The 16,105-nt window shown below is 64.0% G+C and overlaps 5 protein-coding genes across 5 annotated transcripts; 3 read left to right on the forward strand and 2 right to left on the reverse strand.

Moving 5' to 3' along the window:
• Positions 1-207: 207 nt before the first annotated feature.
• Positions 208-1,269, forward strand: EMIHUDRAFT_249883 (hypothetical protein; the record flags this gene model as incomplete). Its single annotated transcript, XM_005758824.1, has 3 exons — positions 208-708; positions 919-1,002; positions 1,153-1,269. Coding segments are annotated over 3 exons (702 nt in total), but the record flags the coding sequence as incomplete, so codon positions are not given.
• Positions 1,270-2,283: 1,014 nt separating this feature from the next.
• On the forward strand, positions 2,284-3,288 carry EMIHUDRAFT_121297 (hypothetical protein; the record flags this gene model as incomplete). Its single annotated transcript, XM_005758825.1, has 1 exon — positions 2,284-3,288. The coding sequence occupies one exon, from the start codon at positions 2,284-2,286 to the stop codon at positions 3,286-3,288; it is 1,005 nt and encodes a 334-aa protein (XP_005758882.1).
• Positions 3,289-3,987: 699 nt separating this feature from the next.
• On the forward strand, positions 3,988-7,083 carry EMIHUDRAFT_446512 (hypothetical protein). The gene is made up of 11 exons (XM_005758826.1): positions 3,988-4,469; positions 4,672-4,705; positions 4,772-4,843; positions 4,960-5,036; positions 5,108-5,288; positions 5,373-5,450; positions 5,644-5,694; positions 5,774-5,854; positions 6,050-6,116; positions 6,266-6,324; positions 6,566-7,083. Exons 1-11 carry the CDS (start codon positions 4,048-4,050, stop codon positions 6,659-6,661), a joined length of 1,218 nt encoding a protein of 405 aa, XP_005758883.1. The 5' UTR covers positions 3,988-4,047; the 3' UTR covers positions 6,662-7,083.
• Positions 7,084-10,287: 3,204 nt separating this feature from the next.
• EMIHUDRAFT_121299 (hypothetical protein) lies at positions 10,288-12,250 on the reverse strand (the record flags this gene model as incomplete). Its single annotated transcript, XM_005758827.1, has 3 exons — positions 10,288-11,364; positions 11,999-12,091; positions 12,146-12,250. The coding sequence occupies 3 exons, from the start codon at positions 12,248-12,250 to the stop codon at positions 10,288-10,290; spliced, it is 1,275 nt and encodes a 424-aa protein (XP_005758884.1).
• Positions 12,251-13,313: 1,063 nt separating this feature from the next.
• Positions 13,314-13,724, reverse strand: EMIHUDRAFT_77317 (hypothetical protein; the record flags this gene model as incomplete). Its single annotated transcript, XM_005758828.1, has 1 exon — positions 13,314-13,724. The coding sequence occupies one exon, from the start codon at positions 13,722-13,724 to the stop codon at positions 13,314-13,316; it is 411 nt and encodes a 136-aa protein (XP_005758885.1).
• Positions 13,725-16,105: the final 2,381 nt, after the last annotated feature.

Consider the following 16,105-nt stretch of genomic DNA (forward strand, 5'->3'; position numbering starts at 1 on the left):
CCCCCATCCTCCCATCTCTCCCCATCCCTCCCCATCCCTCCCCATCCCTCCCCATCTCTCCCCATCCCTCCCCATCTCTCCCCGCAGGCGCGCGTGTGGCCGCCGCACGCCGCCGGCTCGCCGGCCGGCGGCGAGGCGGAGTGCTTCTTGCTGCGGCCACGAGAGAGAAGCAGGGCCGGTCCACGACTGCAGAGAAGAGAACAATAGGCCGGCGGCGAGGCGGAGTGCCTCGTGCTGAAACACGAGCAAGCCGTGCTCGCCCTCGCCCTCCTCGACGACGGCCGGCTCGCCACGGGCGCGGGCGACGGCAAGGTGACGCTATGGACGCCGTCGGCTGGCGGGGCGGGCTTCACCGAGAGCGGCGGCTGCCGCGTCAGCACGCCCGTTCGTGGGCTGGCGCCGCTGCCCGGGGGCGGGTTCGGGCAGGTGGGCAATGACGGCGTGCTGCGCAGCTTCTCCTCCGACGCCGTCGAGCAGCACGCGTCTGCGCCGTGTGGCGCATATCTCCTCTGCGTCGCAGCGCTCGGCCGCGGCTCGCACCAGCTCGCCACGGGCGGCGACGACGGCGTGGTGCGTCTGTGGGCCGCGCCGCCGCCGCCGTCGGCGCTGGCGTGTCTGCAGGAGCTGCGCACGCCGGGCGATGTCTACGGGCTGTGCGTGCTGCCGGGAGGGGAGATCTTTTGCGCGTCCGACGAGGCCGGCGCCTTCGTCTTCACGCGAGCGCCCGGCGCGGCTGCGCCCGCCGCGCTCCAAAAGGCTCTGCTCGCCGCGGCGCAGGCCTTTGCCTCGCCAGCCCCTCCGCAGCAGCCAGCCACAGCCGGAGGTGGTGGTGGTGGAGGTGGAGGCGGCGGCGGCGGCGGCGGCGGCGGCGGCAGTGTGGTCAACGGGGTCCGGTACGACTTTGTCTTCCCCGTTGAGATGGGCGGCGGTAGCGCGCAGATCTACTGGAACCGTGGCGACGACATCGACAGCGTGGCGGCGCAGTTTGCGATGCGGAACGGGGTTGGAATGGACGAGCTCGGCAGCATCAAAGACTTCATCCTCACCGCCATGGGCGGCGGAGGGGGGGGGGGAGCCGGCGGCGGCGGCGGCGGCGGCGGCGGCGGAGGGGGAGGGGGAGGGGGTGGAGGCGCCGCGCCGCCGCCCGAGCAGCGCTCGGCTCTCCTCGCCCAGCTCGCAGCGATGGGCTTCGAGGCGGCGCGGGCGCAGGCGGCGCTGGAGCGCGCGGGCTGGGACGTCGATGCCGCGCTCACGATGCTGCTCGGCTAAGCGCGCGCTGCTTCCTCTCCCTTTCTCGTGAGGGGGAAGGGGGGGGGGGGGGCGGGGGGGGGGGTCCACCCCCGCAAAGATTGCCATTGATCCAAACGGGACAGTTGAGGCGTGTGCTGTCTGAATCACATTTGCACACGCGCGAAACCTCTACGGAGGGCGGGATCCTTGGATGGGGGTTCTTGCGCAGTTCCCTCCGCAGCAACAGGCGCGCTCCAGGCATCATTGGCTGTGACAGTTGAGGGTGGAGCGTTGAGGTCCGTGAAACGCACGGCGGCCTCAAGTAGTATGTGACGGCTCTCTCAGTTCTACAACAACTAACTCTAATCGACAAGCCTCGAGAGTTGCTCCTCGAGTTGTCCTCCTCGAGTGTTTTTTGCTCCCCCCGGCGGTCCCCCCTCTTTTCGTCTTGTCCAACCGGCATCCCGCTACCCCGCGCCGCGGCCCCGCGGGCGCCTCTATATTTGGTTCTTGATTCGGAAAAGAAGGTGAGTATCTTTGGCTCACGCCACGGCTCTCGCTGCTCCTCCGTCTCTTTTCCATACTGCGAACTCGTGTAGCGTGTTTCCCCGCCGCTGCTGAGTGAGGGGGCAGACGACCTTGACATCGCCGGAATAGCGCCGCCCGCCCATGCGAATGGATCTTTCTTCTTGCGAATGTTGCAAGAGTCACAATTCATGGGGTCCCGTACCATGCGGAATCGACCCTATCCAGTGCTCAAGTGCTCAAGAGTCACAAAAGATATAGCGCGCGGTTTGCCTGCAAACCAGTCCAGGATCTCGGTGCTTCACTGCTCACCATGGCGCAAAAAATGCCAAACCCGCCGACCACCTCTGCCACTTTTGCGCGATGCGAGTCACTCCAGCAGCTGGTTCGACAGGTCCTCCCCGTGACTTAGACGGCCGTATTCGCCCTTGCATAGGGCCAGTGGCATGCCTGATCCTGGCAGTCCTTGCGTTTGGCAGCTTCGCAGTTCCGATCAAGTGGACCGGCAATAAGCCGTACCCACAGGTGATGGCTGCGTTCACCACCTCGTGTTGCTTTCTATTGGGGCTCGGACTGTGGCTTTCGGAGGGGTGTCCAGACATGTCGGAGGCTCTTTGGCGAGGGGCAGCGAGTGCCATATGCTGGGCCCCTGCGACGGTGGCCTATGTCTATGCGGTGAATGCAATCGGCATCACGGTCACGCAGACGTGTGTGGCTGGTCTCTTGGTGGCAGTCAATGTACTATGGGGGGCCTGTATGTTTTCTGAGCAATTGGAGGGAACGTGCATCATGGGTCTAGCGTTGACCACCTGCGGTATTCTAGCCGGCATCAACGCGAAGAAGTTCAGTGAGCGGCAGATGAACCGCATTGCCGGTCAACACTCCCACTTGGACCTGAGCCAACCGGTCCAGGCGGCGTCCTCAACAGCTCCTACTGATCAAGAGCAGCTCGTGGAGAAGGGCGCGCTGAGGTCTCACGAGCTGGTCGTCAGCAACGGCGGCGGCGCGCATGCAGGGGGCGGCCAGCAGCAGCCCGCCGCCGCGCACCCCGTGCCGGCGCCATCCGAGTGGCGGGTCGGCATGGCCGCGGTGTGCTTCAACGGCATCTGGGGCGGGTCCATCATGGTGCCCACGCACGGGATGAGCCGAGCGCCCGCAGACTATGCCAGCTACTCGCTGGCGTTTGGCAGCACGGCGCTGCTGGTGATCGCCGTGCTGTGGTGCATCAACTGGAGAAGCGTGCCGCTGTACGTGGCGCAGTGCCGGGTTGTCTGGCGGCGGGGACTGGCGTCGGGCTGTCTCTGGGCCGTGGGCAACGTGTGCTCGGCGGTGGCAGTCAATGGGTGGGGCGACATGGCGGGGCTGGGGCTGGCGCTGGGGTACAGCGCCGTGCAATGCAACTTGGTGGTGAGCAGCACGTGGGGGGTGTGCCTGTTCAGGGAGGTCCAAGGCGCGATGTCGATCGGGATCTGGGCGGTCGGCGCCGTGCTGGTCCTTGCGGGCATCATCATGATTGCCTCGTCCCATCGGTGATCGATCCTTCCAATCCACATATTGGCTGCTGATGGCGACATTGCTACGCGCAATCGGGTATCCGTGCGTGGAGCCCCCCGGGGGTCGTGTTCAGGGGGTCGTGTTCAGGGGAATGTAAAGAAAGAAAGAAAAGAGAGAACAGGGAATGTACGTAAGAGCAACTGGCAGGAAACTCTTTCAGATTTTAAGAATTTAAGAAAATCAACTCTACAAGTGCTCCAAGTGCTCTACAGCAGACAGACAGAAAGAAAGAAAGCAGACAACCCAAGGGTGGGATGGGAGGACGGCACGCCGCCACCACACAGGGCTTTTAAGAAGAGGGGTGTGGTGCGCTATCCGTCGCCCACCCTTGGGCGTCTGCCCCTTCCTATCTCTCTTCGCAGTCCCTCGCCGATTCTCGCTGCAACCTTCATGCCACCTCGCGGTCTTCCCACTCTCGTCGTTCTCTCTCTTGTACAGCAGACAGGTAGGTAGGGTAGAAAGGTGAAGAACAGCCAGGCTCAGACAGGCTCAACACCCGCGTCATGCCTCACTTCTTTTTGATTGTGCTCATCCGCCGGGAAGCGCGACCATGTCCGACCGTATATCAACGGTGTCAGGGATCCAGGGTGATGAAAGAAAGAAAACACACAGCCCAAGGGAGGGATGAGATAGCGCGCTGCCCGGGAGCTGAGCGCCTTTTTTTTGCAAGGGCTTCATCGGTCCTTGGCCGGCGCAGGCTCCGTCAACGCGACCGTTCTAGCGACAGCGACAACAGAGATGCCCAACCAACAGGGTGAGCTCCGCCTGGGCGTCATCGGGACGGGCTGCATCGGGATGGAGCACATTCGCAACGCGCTGCTTCTTCCGTCGGTCCGCGTGGTCGCGATCGCCGACCCTCACGAGCCGTCGCGGCAGACAGCGCTTGCCGAGCTGCAGCACGCCGGCGTGCGTGAGGTGATCGCGCTGGAGCGCGACGCCGAGATGCTGCAGCTGAGCGATGTCGACGCCGTGCTCGTGTGCACGCCCAACGACACGCACCACGCGGTGATGCGGCAGGTCCTCGCCTCGGGCAAGCACTGCCTCGTTGAGAAGCCGCTCTGCACGCTCATCTCGCACTGCGCAGAGACGGTGGCGCTGGCGAGGCAGCCCGGCGGCTTCGGCGGCACCGCGCCGCTGCTGTGGTGCGGGATGGAGTACCGGTGCGCAAGCCCAGAGAGCCACACGCAGCTCCTCGCACAGAGCGATTCCTGGCCGGCCGGCACACTCTCTTTTGTCGGCCGGCACCGTCTCGACGATACGCCGTCGGCTGCTGTGCGCGTAGCTCTCGCCGCCCCGCCGCGACACAGAGCTGCGCTGCAGTCCACTGACACGCCCAATGGCATGTCCACGACGCGTCCGCAGGTACATCCCGGCGATCGCGCGGCTGATCCAAGAGGCGGGGCCTCATCGGCGACCTGCCGCCGTTTGTATGTCTCCTGTATGGCCCGTTCCTTGTGTGTAGGCGGACCAGGGCCTGATCGGCGACCTCCGCATGCTGTCGATCCGCGAGCACCGCTTCCCCTTCCTAAAGAAGGCTAGCCACTTCCTAGACCCCTCCTAGACCCTTCCTAGACCCTTCCTAAAGAAGGCTGGAGCCGCACCAAGGCGCGGAGGGGGTCCGTGCGTTGACGTCGCCGCGTGGCGTTGAAGGTTGGCAACTGGAACCGCACCAACGAGCGCACCGGCGGCACTCTCGTCGAGAAGTGCGTCCACTTCTTCGACCTCATGCGCACCGTGCCCTCGCCCGCAGCCCGGCCGCCTCTTTCTTTCCCGGGAGGGGGCGTGTCTTGTTTTCTAGGCGTCGCATCCTCCGCTCGGAGCCGCGGCGCATCTTTGCGAGCGGCGGGCAGGAGGTCAACCACAAGAGCGTCGACAGCGACGTGCTCGACTGCGCCTACGTGATCGTCGACTTCCAGTCGGGCGCGCGCGCGATGCTCGAGCTGTGCATGTTCGCCGAGGCGTCAAAGCACCAGGAGGAGGTGTGAACAGCGTCTTGTCTTCACGCGCGGACGCGGCCCCGAGGTGTGAACAGCGTCTCTTCACGGTTCGCAGCGGTGGAACAGGTCTCGCTGGTCGGCACGCGCGGGAAGCTCGAGGCGTTCGCGCCGTCGCACGGCACAAAGCAGGACGACGAGAGCGAGGTACACTTCACACACACACACACACACACACACACGCGCGCGCGCGCGCGCGCGCGCGCACCGGACCTTGCCCTTTGAATGCCGTGGGGCTCCTGTCGTCTAGACCTGGAGACGCGAGGGGCTGCCTGGCCCTTGCCCCACCACCTACACCTCGTGTGTGTGGAGAAGCTCACCTCACCGTACCTCACCTCAGGTCAACTTCCGCCGCTGCCTCCGCTCCGCAAAGTTCATCGCAGAGTACGAGGAGCGAGAGCTCGCCGAGAGATCGCCGAGAGCCGAGCGAGAGCTCGCCCAGAAGTTCGACCCAGACTGGCCGAGGGTAGGAGCGCGCGCGGCCGCCCGCCGACCTCGAGTGCGGCACGATCGTCGAGGCGCACGAGAAGATTGACGCGCGGCTGATGCAGGCGAGATTGCAATCTCCCGAGATGAGCCGAGATGAGCCGAGAAGGTTGAGATTCGGCTGATGCAGGCGAGATTGCAATCTCCCGAGATGAGCCGAGATGAGCCGAGAAGGTTGAGATTCGGCTGATGCAGGCGAGATTGCAATCTCCCGAGATGAGCCGAGATGAGCCGAGAAGGTATAGATTCGGCTGATGCAGGCTGGAGACCATGCCGGCTCCACCTACTACGAGCTGCACCGCTTCGTCGCCGCCGCCCTGTCTTCCGGTGCCGAACCGGACGCTCTCTCCCTCCCTCCCTCCCTCCCTCTCTCCCTCCCTCCCTCTCTCTCCCTCTCTCTCCCTCACCCCCCCCCCCCCCCACACTCTCTCCCCCGACGAGACGGGCCGAGATGACGCGAGATGACGCGAGATTAGGCGCCAAGCCGGACGTGACGCTCGAGGACGGCGCGCTCGCGGTGATGATGGGCGTTGGGGCGAGATATAGCCGAGATGTAGCCGAGATATGGCCGAGATGTAGCCGAGATGTGGCCGAGAGATGGTTGCGGTGATGATTGGCGTCGGGGCAGCGCCAGCCGAGGGGCGGAGCACGGACTCTTGTTGTCCAGCGAGCGCTCGAGTACACCGAGAGGACACGCACTCCGCTCTACGCTGCTCTGAGGACTCTGCACAGTCCCGTGTCTTCCCGCCCTGAGGCTTGCCGTCTCCAGCACGCAGGCGCACGAGTCGATGGCGACCGGCTTGCCCGTGCTTTGGTCCGACCTCGTCGAGCGGTACGCGCACAGCGGAGGGGCGGTGGACGAGCCCGCCTGAGGCCGAGGTGACCCGAGGTGACCCGCCCCGGGCCGCGCCGTGTCTGTTTCGGCCGCCGCCTCTGGAGTCGCCCCTCCCCCCTCTGTTCCGTTGTTGGGCCGAGTTCGGGTGCCGAGCGATTCGGCCGTGCATGGGTGTGTGCATGGGCCAGGGAGGCCGAGCATGACCGGGGGTGTGGGTGGGGTGGGGTGGGGGGGCAGATGGTTGGGATGCGTCTCTCACTCACGACTCACCCACACCCGCCGGTGGAACGCCGCCAGTTGTGATCTGGCATCACGGTGCGTGTCCGGTCAGCATGTCTCGGGGTGCGGCTTTGCGGGAGCGGGAGATGTCAACAGATGATCTGTGTCACACACCGCACACAACACTTGGAGTCGTGCGATCTGCGATCAGCCGAAACGCGAACAAAAGTTTGAATTAAAACACGAAAGACCCCGCCCGCGCGGTAGAGCCGTACCCGCCACGGACAGCGGAAGAGGCGCCACACGCTCTGTATATGCGCATACAGCCTACAAGCTTATACAGTAGGGCACACGGGGCACGAGAGTGACGTGCGGGCGAGTCCGAGATCCGAGAACAACATGGAGAGTGTGTACACGTTGTGCACACGGCGCACGCGAAGGAGGACGAGGAGCGAGAGAGCGCTTCTCAGCATGCAGTGGCTAAAGAGCGACGGGCGAGCGGGCGCCCTGAGACCAGCGGCCGCAAGTATTTCTTTGTGTTGGCTGTGATAGTGCTCGCACGCGCGCCAGTCCGCACCTGTGTCGAGCCTGTCTGCTGAGAGAGAGAGAGTTCTTTTGTTTAAATTCTTTGTGTTGGCTTCGCGCCAGTCCAAATCGGTAGGCGGGATTGGTCGGGAAGTAACGCGAGCGACGGCGTGTTTTCTGACGGCCGACCGTCAGTCAGTGGACAGTGCACGTAGTTGCTGCCCCTTGTGCGACTGCCCCCGGCTAGTTCCTGAGGTAGCGTAGGTCGTTCGTCGGAAGTGACCCCTGCGCCCTGCGTCCCCCGAGATCCAGCCGCATAAGCCAGCTTGGATCCCCATCCCCCAATTTTCGCAGTGCGCCGCCGGCGCACTAGTGCAGTGCGCCCGCCCGACCGACGGGGGACGGAACGCTCTCTCGTGTGTCGGCTCCAGGGCAATGCCCCATCGAATGGGCACAGTGCTGTGGCCCCTCGCCGCCACGCTACTTCCGCGTGTTCTTGCCAGTCCGTCCCCGCCTTGCACCACCGACAGCGAGACCATGACTCTTTCGGCTGCGCCGGATGTAAGATTTAACATTGCATTGCTTCCGCTCCAGCAGCTTACATGCCCCGTCCTGGCGGCATGCATGCCCTTCCCAACCTCGGAAAGCAAGTACTGCAGGAATCCATCCTGCGCTTGGGGCATATGGGGGGATTTGGCGGCTCAAAGTATGTCAAATCCATACCCATCTTCCACCCATGACGAGTGGATGCGTTACAGCTGCGACCCGACACAGGACCCAGGCGGTGCGCCATGGACGTCCTGCACGGACTTTCGGTTGGTGGAGGAGCAGTGCCCGTCCCTCTTCACCGAGAAGATCGAGAACTACGAGCACTGGACACTGGATTCCCAAAATGCGAGCGTTCCAGAGTGGTTCAACAAAGATTTCAAGGCAGCCAGAGGAACACTCAGCAGCGGCAGCAATCAAGAGACGGTGTTCATCGCCGCGATCGAGGTTTACCCCAACGGCACAGCAATGGCTTGGGCATTCAGCGGGAGCTTGGCGTACGCATACCCTGCTTCCGCCACGCTGACTCTGCAAACCTCCGCAGACCCCATCGGCCAGCCTCCGCCAGCTGCTCCCGCAGCACCTGCATCGAGCCCCGCCGCTCCTCCCTTTTGGATCGATCAACCCTTCCCCCCGTCAGCGCCCTATCCACCCACGGTGCCCGACTACCCGTCCGACTACACGGCAGGCGCCACAATCACGGTCACAGTTGACTTTTCCGGGAGCTGCGCCGACATTGGCGCTTCACTGGCCACAAAGCTTGCGCCCCAGTTCGGGGTCCCCGCCAGTAAAGTGAATGTCGTCTGTGTGAGCAAGGAGGCCCGCCGCCGCCGGCGACGTCTCGACTCGAGCTCGACGCTGACCGTCACCGTCGAAACCACCTCTGACAATGAGGCCGCCGTCACAACCGCCATCCGAGACGGCTTTGCTGATGCCTCGACAGCCTCGCTGACGCTGGGACTGGGCGTCACCTCTACACCAGACGTCACCACTGGCGGCGGCGTGGACAAGGATCCGCACCTCAAGTTCCCTCACGGCGGCAAGGCGGACTTCCGCGGGCGCGATGGCGTCCTCTACAACTTCTTCTCGTCGCCGAGCCTCTCGATCAACATAAAGACGGAGGAGAGCCGCGCGCTGCGCGCATGTCTCATTTCCCAACAGCTCTGCACCAACCCCTGCTTCACCCGCACACAGGACGCCACATTCAAGCTCCGCAACTCCAAGCTCATCGTCGACGGCTCCTTCATCACCGAGGTGCACTTTGTCGCCCGAACCGCCGGGCTCGCCAGCCGCAAGGCCTGGGCCAACGTCTCCTTCTGGGCCGAGGAGTTGAATGAGTTCAACACCGGTTGGCAGCTGATCAATGGCACTTGCTCCGGCCACCAGTTCCAACTCGGCCTCGCCGGGCACAAGGGCTGCGGCGACCTCGACATCCAAGTCAAGTACGCCTGCTTGCGATGCACCTGCTAACTGCCAACACCACATCCATCACTTTTCTTCGTTGCGAGCAGGTACTCCAGCGCGACCTTCAAGTTTCGCGAGGAGTGGGCCATCGTCGTGCGCGGCAACCACAATTATGACCGCATGAGTGGCCCGACCCACCGACTCGACGTCACCTTCAAGGAGGCCGCAGGAGCCGCGGCGCGGACGCTGCCGCATGGCATCATTGGGCAGAGCTTCTCGTTCGCGGCACCGCGCCAAGGAAAGCAAGACAACTACCCCGAGTCGGGCCGCATTAAGACGTCCGCGCAAGCCGAGGGCGCCGTCGAGGGGACGGCAAACATGTACGAAATGAAGTCGCCCTTCGCCACCGACTTTGCCTTCTCTCGCTTTGGCGCCGCCGAGCTCGCGCTGCCGGCGAGCGGGCTCTCGTCAAAGGGAGCGGAGGCCACCTCGACAGAGCGGGAGTAGGGTCGGGTTTCACACGCATCACAGTCTCGCGCGGATCGAGCGATCGACATACCTGCTCTCTTGTTCTGTTTTGTGCCCCTCTACCTGTGGCCCCGGGCATGCCAGCCTGCTAGCTGCTGCGTGATCGCTGCTCCTCTCGTTTCTCCTTCTCATATTTTCCCCGCTTCTTATTCTGAATCAGCCGTAGAGCCCCACAGGACCCTCAGCTCGTCCCGCGGGCGGGGGTGGACTGCCACAGCCCACACGCCCCTAGCGTCGCGCGCATCCCAGCGACATCTCCTGTACGCTCCGCCCATCACTCCGCTTGGAGCATGCGTGCCGCCAACGGTGCACCTTCCAACAGCGCGTGTGCAGACGGAGTTCAATAGCGTCCACCCTCGGTGCTCGGAAGCAAGTCTACAACAATCTCAAGACCTACCTATATCGCTGCGGACTCCAGTTCGGACTCGGGACGGTGGTGGCTCAAGTGGCGGCGGTGGCAATCGCGGCGGCAGCCGTCGCATTGCCCATTGGTTGCGTCGGCACCGTCGGCGACGGCGCGTGGCATGGGTTGCGCTGCTTGCAGATGTAGTCGCCGCCAAACTCGAGCGCTGCGGATGTTATCTCGGACGAGACGAGCCGCCGGCCCCACTGGTAGACAGCGACCGATGCGTTGGCGGCGTACGACTCGACGCACACGGGGGCGAAGCCGGTCGCAGTGGGACCGAGCAGACAACGGCGCAGCTCCGACGGTCGCGCGGTGACATTTGCCTCGAGCCGGTGGCCCGTGAGCGGGTGCGTGCCGACGAGGCGGAGGGAGCCGTCGCACCCATTCACTTCGGCGCTCAGCTTGCCGTTGGCCGGGGCAAAGTCGATGGCGATTCCGCTGCCCGCCGGGTGCCGATAGCCCACCAGGTAGGCGGGCGGCAACCCCTCGAAGAGAGGGCCGCCGGAGAGGGCGAGGGCGGCACCGGAGGTCGTGTCGAGGGCTTGCGACCACGTCCACGAGGACGGGAAGGCCTTGCCGTGGTTCTTCTCTTGGTGGGCCCACGCATCCACACCCTCGTCGCTTACGCCAGCGGTGGACGACCACACGTAACGCCGCACTCGCGAGCGTAGAGAATAGACAAACCAGTGCAGCGGCAGCGGCAGCTGAGAGAGGCGGCCGCCGGGACCATAGCCGCCGGCGCTCCATGGCGTGGCGCCGTCGAGTTCGGCAACGAAGCGGACGCCGTCGCAAGTGATGTCAATGGACGTTTCTTCTGCGGTGACGATGAAGGCGCCGGCCGAGCTGCGCCACTCAAATGCCGGCGGGCCTTGGACGTCGGGAGGAGAGTTGACGGGCTGGCCGCCGATGGTGACGTTCCGTCCATTCGGATAGCAGTTGTGGACCTCCATAGGTTCCCCGACGTCTGCTGCTCGAAGGAGTGCTACGTACGTTGTCGGGAGTGGGCCCTTGCCGCTGTCTCCGGCGCTGCCGGCAAACACGTGACCAAAGATCACGCCAAAGCTTTTGCTTTCGGCGATGATGCGTGTGTACCAGCCCTCGAAGAAAGGAGGCTGCGAAGGGTACGGATGCGGCGAGTAGAGACTGCCACTGGTTGAAGCGAGAAGCGAGAGCAACATGACTCGCTCTCTCCGGAGACTCGCTCTCTGAGCTCTGAGCGGGGACGTGCGCCTCAGATTTCCGCTCTCAAAATTCTTTTCTTGCGCGAGGGAGCTTTTTCTGAATTTTACCCCCCCCCCCACTGGGATCGGCGGCGGCGCCAGCAGCGTTCTCGGATCTGAAGTCGATTTTTGAGCGCCGATCGTCGATCGATCGATCTGAGGCGCGTGCGAGACAAAGCGCGCGACAAGGGGCGCCGGATTCGCGAGGATACTACAGGCAGATGATACGCGAGCGTGAGGACGTCTCGAGACTCGACTACTGACTTGAGTCACGGACCTGCGCCGCGGCCCGCGCCTGTCCCGCGTGTGCGCCGAGCCCTGAGCCACCCTTATGTCTTGCGCGGTCAAAACTCCGCGTCGAAACTCGCTCGCACAACACTGGGCACGGACGTGTCTGTCCTCGACCCAGCCCTAGCTTGGGATGTCCGTTTTATTTATTTATTATTTATTCACCGCAAACACACGCGGAAGCCCGGTGACCGCATCAACGATGACCAGGAGCCTGGCGAGGGTTTTCCATCACCACCTTGCAGAAGGACGGATACCCCTGCTTTTGAATCCACGCATCGAAGCCCAGCACCCGCTTCTCGTACTGCGCGCTCACCCGCTGCTGCCGCTCCTACAAAGACAACCACACGCGTGAACCTAAGGGAGCGGCGTGCTCTGCCCGCACCGCCGCACCGTCGCGCGCCTTGCCTTGGAAGCTGCCTGCCTGGAGCCACACCTGGAACTTGCCGTGGTGCTCGGCGTCGTTTGTGTAGTCCTTGCGTTGCGGCATCGATGCTACCGACAAAGAGCCCGCTGGGGTCTCCCAGCCTTGCGATTGCCTCGGTGCCCCGCCAGCGTGCTTTTGTCATCATGCTGTCGTGTGCCTCTCCGCAGCCGCCGCGCTTCCGCGGCCTCCGCCGCGGAAGGTGGCCCGCGCCTTCGCGAATCCCGTCTTGCGGCTTTTGCCGGATGCCCACCGCTTGACCTCATTGCGGGGGCGGCCACCGGGCCGTGCTGTGGCCGCCCCCGTAGCTCGCGAAGCTGCGAACCGGGCTGCGTCCGCTGCCGCGCCGGCGCGCCGCGACCATCGGCCCGCGGACTCGGTTCTTCGCGGCCTGCGCCGGAGAGTTGGCGGTCGTGCGCTGGGTGGCAATCGTCATCTGTCTGCTCTGCTGTGCTTCTCGCTCGTGCGTCCTTGGGAAGTTATGCATACCCAAGCTCTGTCGGACCCAATGCAATGCCCGCGCCTCCCAGCGGGGGCACTGGTTTCTGTAATCTCTTTGATGACTTCCCGCAATCGGCTATCTCTCTGGAGGCCAGACTACGTACTTTTAGATTATAAACGTAAATGGCTGGTCGCGTGCTCGAGGGAGGAGAGGTTGAGTGTTTTACACAGTGTTAGGTTGAGTGTTAGGTTTTAGGATGTTGAGTGTTGTTTGTGAATCCTTTTTGATGGTTGTGTGTGTGATGATTGCGTCTCACTCTGTGTGTGTGTGTGTGTGTGTGTGTGTGCTCGCCCACTATCACCAGCGCCACGACAACGCCCGTGCGGCCCGCGTCGCTCTCATGCGTCGTACACGCTAACCTTCTCGTGCACATCATGAATGAACACCGGTCACCGCGGCGGGGCAGCGCCAGTTACACAGGTTTCACAAACAACACTCTTTCCCTCTCACTCTTTGTCTTTCCGTCCGAGCAACAGCCGTAGCGAGCGGACTACTCTCCCCTCTTGCAGTCCTTCCTGCAATCACAACGCACGGCACCGGGCACTCCACAGGTGCCACAACCGCAATACGAGGATGGAAAAGGAAGGGTGGTGTTGAGAAACACCGGGGTTTGGATGAGCCGGACGCTTACGCGCGCTCGCCACGGATGCGGCGGGCCAGCTGGATGTCCTTGGGCATGATGGTGACGCGCTTGGCGTGGATGGCGCACAGGTTGGTGTCCTCAAAGAGGCCAACCAGGTAGGCCTCGGACGCCTCCTGGAGCGCGACGACGGCCGACGACTGGAAGCGCAGGTCTGTCTTGAAGTCCTGCGCAATCTCGCGCACCAGGCGCTGGAAGGGCAGCTTGCGGATCAGCAGCTCTGTCGACTTCTGGTAGCGGCGGATCTCACGGAGCGCGACAGTGCCCGGGCGGTAGCGGTGCGGCTTCTTGACGCCGCCGGTGGCGGGGGCCGACTTGCGCGCCGCCTTGGTGGCGAGCTGCTTGCGGGGCGCCTTGCCGCCGGTCGACTTGCGTGCTGTCTGCTTGGTGCGTGCCATGGTCGTTTGGTTGTTGGTTGATCGTTTATGACTCCTACAAGCAACCTCCCTGGACCGGCGGGCGGAGGGCAAAACCTGCAGCGGCGCGCCCGCATATCTCCAGCGCGGCCGCGCGCGTCTCCAACTTGCTCCTCGCTGGCTCCGCCCACCCCCTCGACTGCACGTCCACCCCAGACTGCTCCGCCGCCCGCACCTCGCCCTCGGCACCACCTCAGGGCTGAACCCAGAACCGCAAAAGAACCGCAGCCCGAGTCGCATGTGCACTCAGCCCGAACAGTTCTCATTTGCTGCTGCAATGCGCCGAGTCAAGGCTATTCGGGCCGATCTCCCTGGCTCTCATCGTTCGTTCGTGAGAGGTCTGGTCAGAAATGGGTGACTTGAATGTCATTGTCATATCGATGTATCGAGCAGCCGAGGCCAAAAGTCTGGGCTAGAGGCTGCTCTCTGTACGCGCGCCGTCTCCTCGCACCCGGCGACGATGGAGAGCCTGTGGACGTTTACCACACGCAAATCCAGGCGCCGAGCGGCGCGAGCGAGACCGCGGGCTGAGACTGACTGCCAACGTCTCGCTCGACGGCACGCTCTGGCGGTGCGTCGCTGCATAGCTGCGTGGGCTCGGATTAGATGAGATGGTTGGTGCCACTGGACCTCGCTTCACGCCCAGCTGTGCACCAGGTGCGCGTGCTCGTCGAGTGGTGGAGCGAGTCAAGGCGGCTGATGCGAGGGGAGGGACACCGCGCACCGCGGCGTTTGAGGCGGAATGCGTCTCATCGCAGGTGGCACTGCCTCGAGGCGATCTCGTGAGGTACCTCACCCTCTTTCCACCGGGCCACACGCCTCGGCGCCGCTCGGATGCAGCAAGTTATAAGCCATTGGGGACACCAGGTCTTTCCCATTGTGCCTGTGTACGAGCACGCCTTGGTGGATTGAGGGTGCGGGCTTGCACCGAACTCGCGTGGTGCGCACATACGGCTCTATAAACGCGGAGCTCTGTGTGGACGGATAGCGTGGGCGGCGCGGCGCACTTCAAGGACCCAACTAGCATCGCCATTAGCCCCGACGCCAGCGCGCTGTTTGTGGCGGACTCCGGCAACCACAAGATCCGCCGGGTCGAGGTGGCGGCGCTGAAGGGGAACCGCACGCAGGGCTGAGGTGCGGTTTTCACATTCGTTGTGGCCGACCACAGCGGCGCGCGAAGCCCAGAGAGCCGTACGTACACGGCGTGCTCCTAGGCGTCTCTTTGCATCCATCTCTTTGCATCTTTGTATCTTCCAGATACTGCGATCTTCCAGCCACCGGGCGCGCCGCCGCCGGCGAGAATCGGTTCGTTTGCCAATTTGCATGTGACGGGCGTGAGACTGTGGCGAGTGAGCAGTGTCGCGCGAGACAGTGTCGCGCCCCGTGGGTGCGTGTGTCAGTGGGTTCGAGAGGGGGGCTTCTCGTCCTCTCCGCGCTCCGGGAAGAAAACCGCGGCTGCGGGCGCGGAAAACCGGGCACTCCGCGCAAGGAGATGTGCAGAGCCCAGGCAGAGGTGGACTCTGTGTGTTTTGCCTAAGAGAACTGAACAGATTTACGAAGAATGAATCTCTCAGGATAATAAGAAGCTAGAGGGGTGAGCATGAGCGATGAGGCTGAGTCCGATGCTGTGTCTCTCGGGTCTCGGCTGACGTGCGCGGTGTGACGGTGCGTGCCTGCGGCCCGGCCCGCAGACCCCCATGCCGCGGTACCAACAACCACACGGACCACCACGCATTGACCATGCAACCCATGCAACGCTGCGCAGCCATACGGGCAGTACGTACGAGACGCCTCCCCCCCCAAACGGGCCCAGCCATCGCGGTGGCCGGCGCGACCCTCCTTCCCGGGGACGGCGGCGGCGCTACTGCGGCTGCAGTGGCTCGCCGGTCACCGTCTCGTACGCGGCCTCGACGTCGGCGACTAGCGGGCGAAGGTGGAGGTCTGCGGGTAGAGGTGGAGAGAGGGGCGGGGCGGGTGAGGTGGGAGAGAGGGGCCGATCTCGGCGCCTCATCGCAGGAGCCGAGCACGCACACGCCACTGCTCGCCGCGTCGGCGCGCGGCGCGTACACGGGTGAGACCTAGAGGGGGGGGAAGAGCCGAGGTATGGCCGAGAGGAAGGGGGTGGTGGCCGAGACACGGGCGAGGACTGCGGTGAAGAGGTGAGAGCGGCACATCGGCTGTACTGTACCTCGGCTGCACCTCGGCTGCACCTCGGCTGCACCTCAGCTGCACCTCGGCTGCACCTCGGCTGCACCTCGGCTGCACCTCGGCTGCACCTCGGCTGCACCTCGGCTGCACCTCGGCTGCACCTCGGCTGTACCTCGGCTGTACCTCGGCTAGACAGACATCTCGGCTATCTCGGG

This window comes from Emiliania huxleyi (assembly GCF_000372725.1).
Source record: "Emiliania huxleyi CCMP1516 unplaced genomic scaffold EMIHUscaffold_838, whole genome shotgun sequence".
Taxonomy (NCBI): Eukaryota; Haptophyta; order Isochrysidales; family Noelaerhabdaceae; genus Emiliania; species Emiliania huxleyi.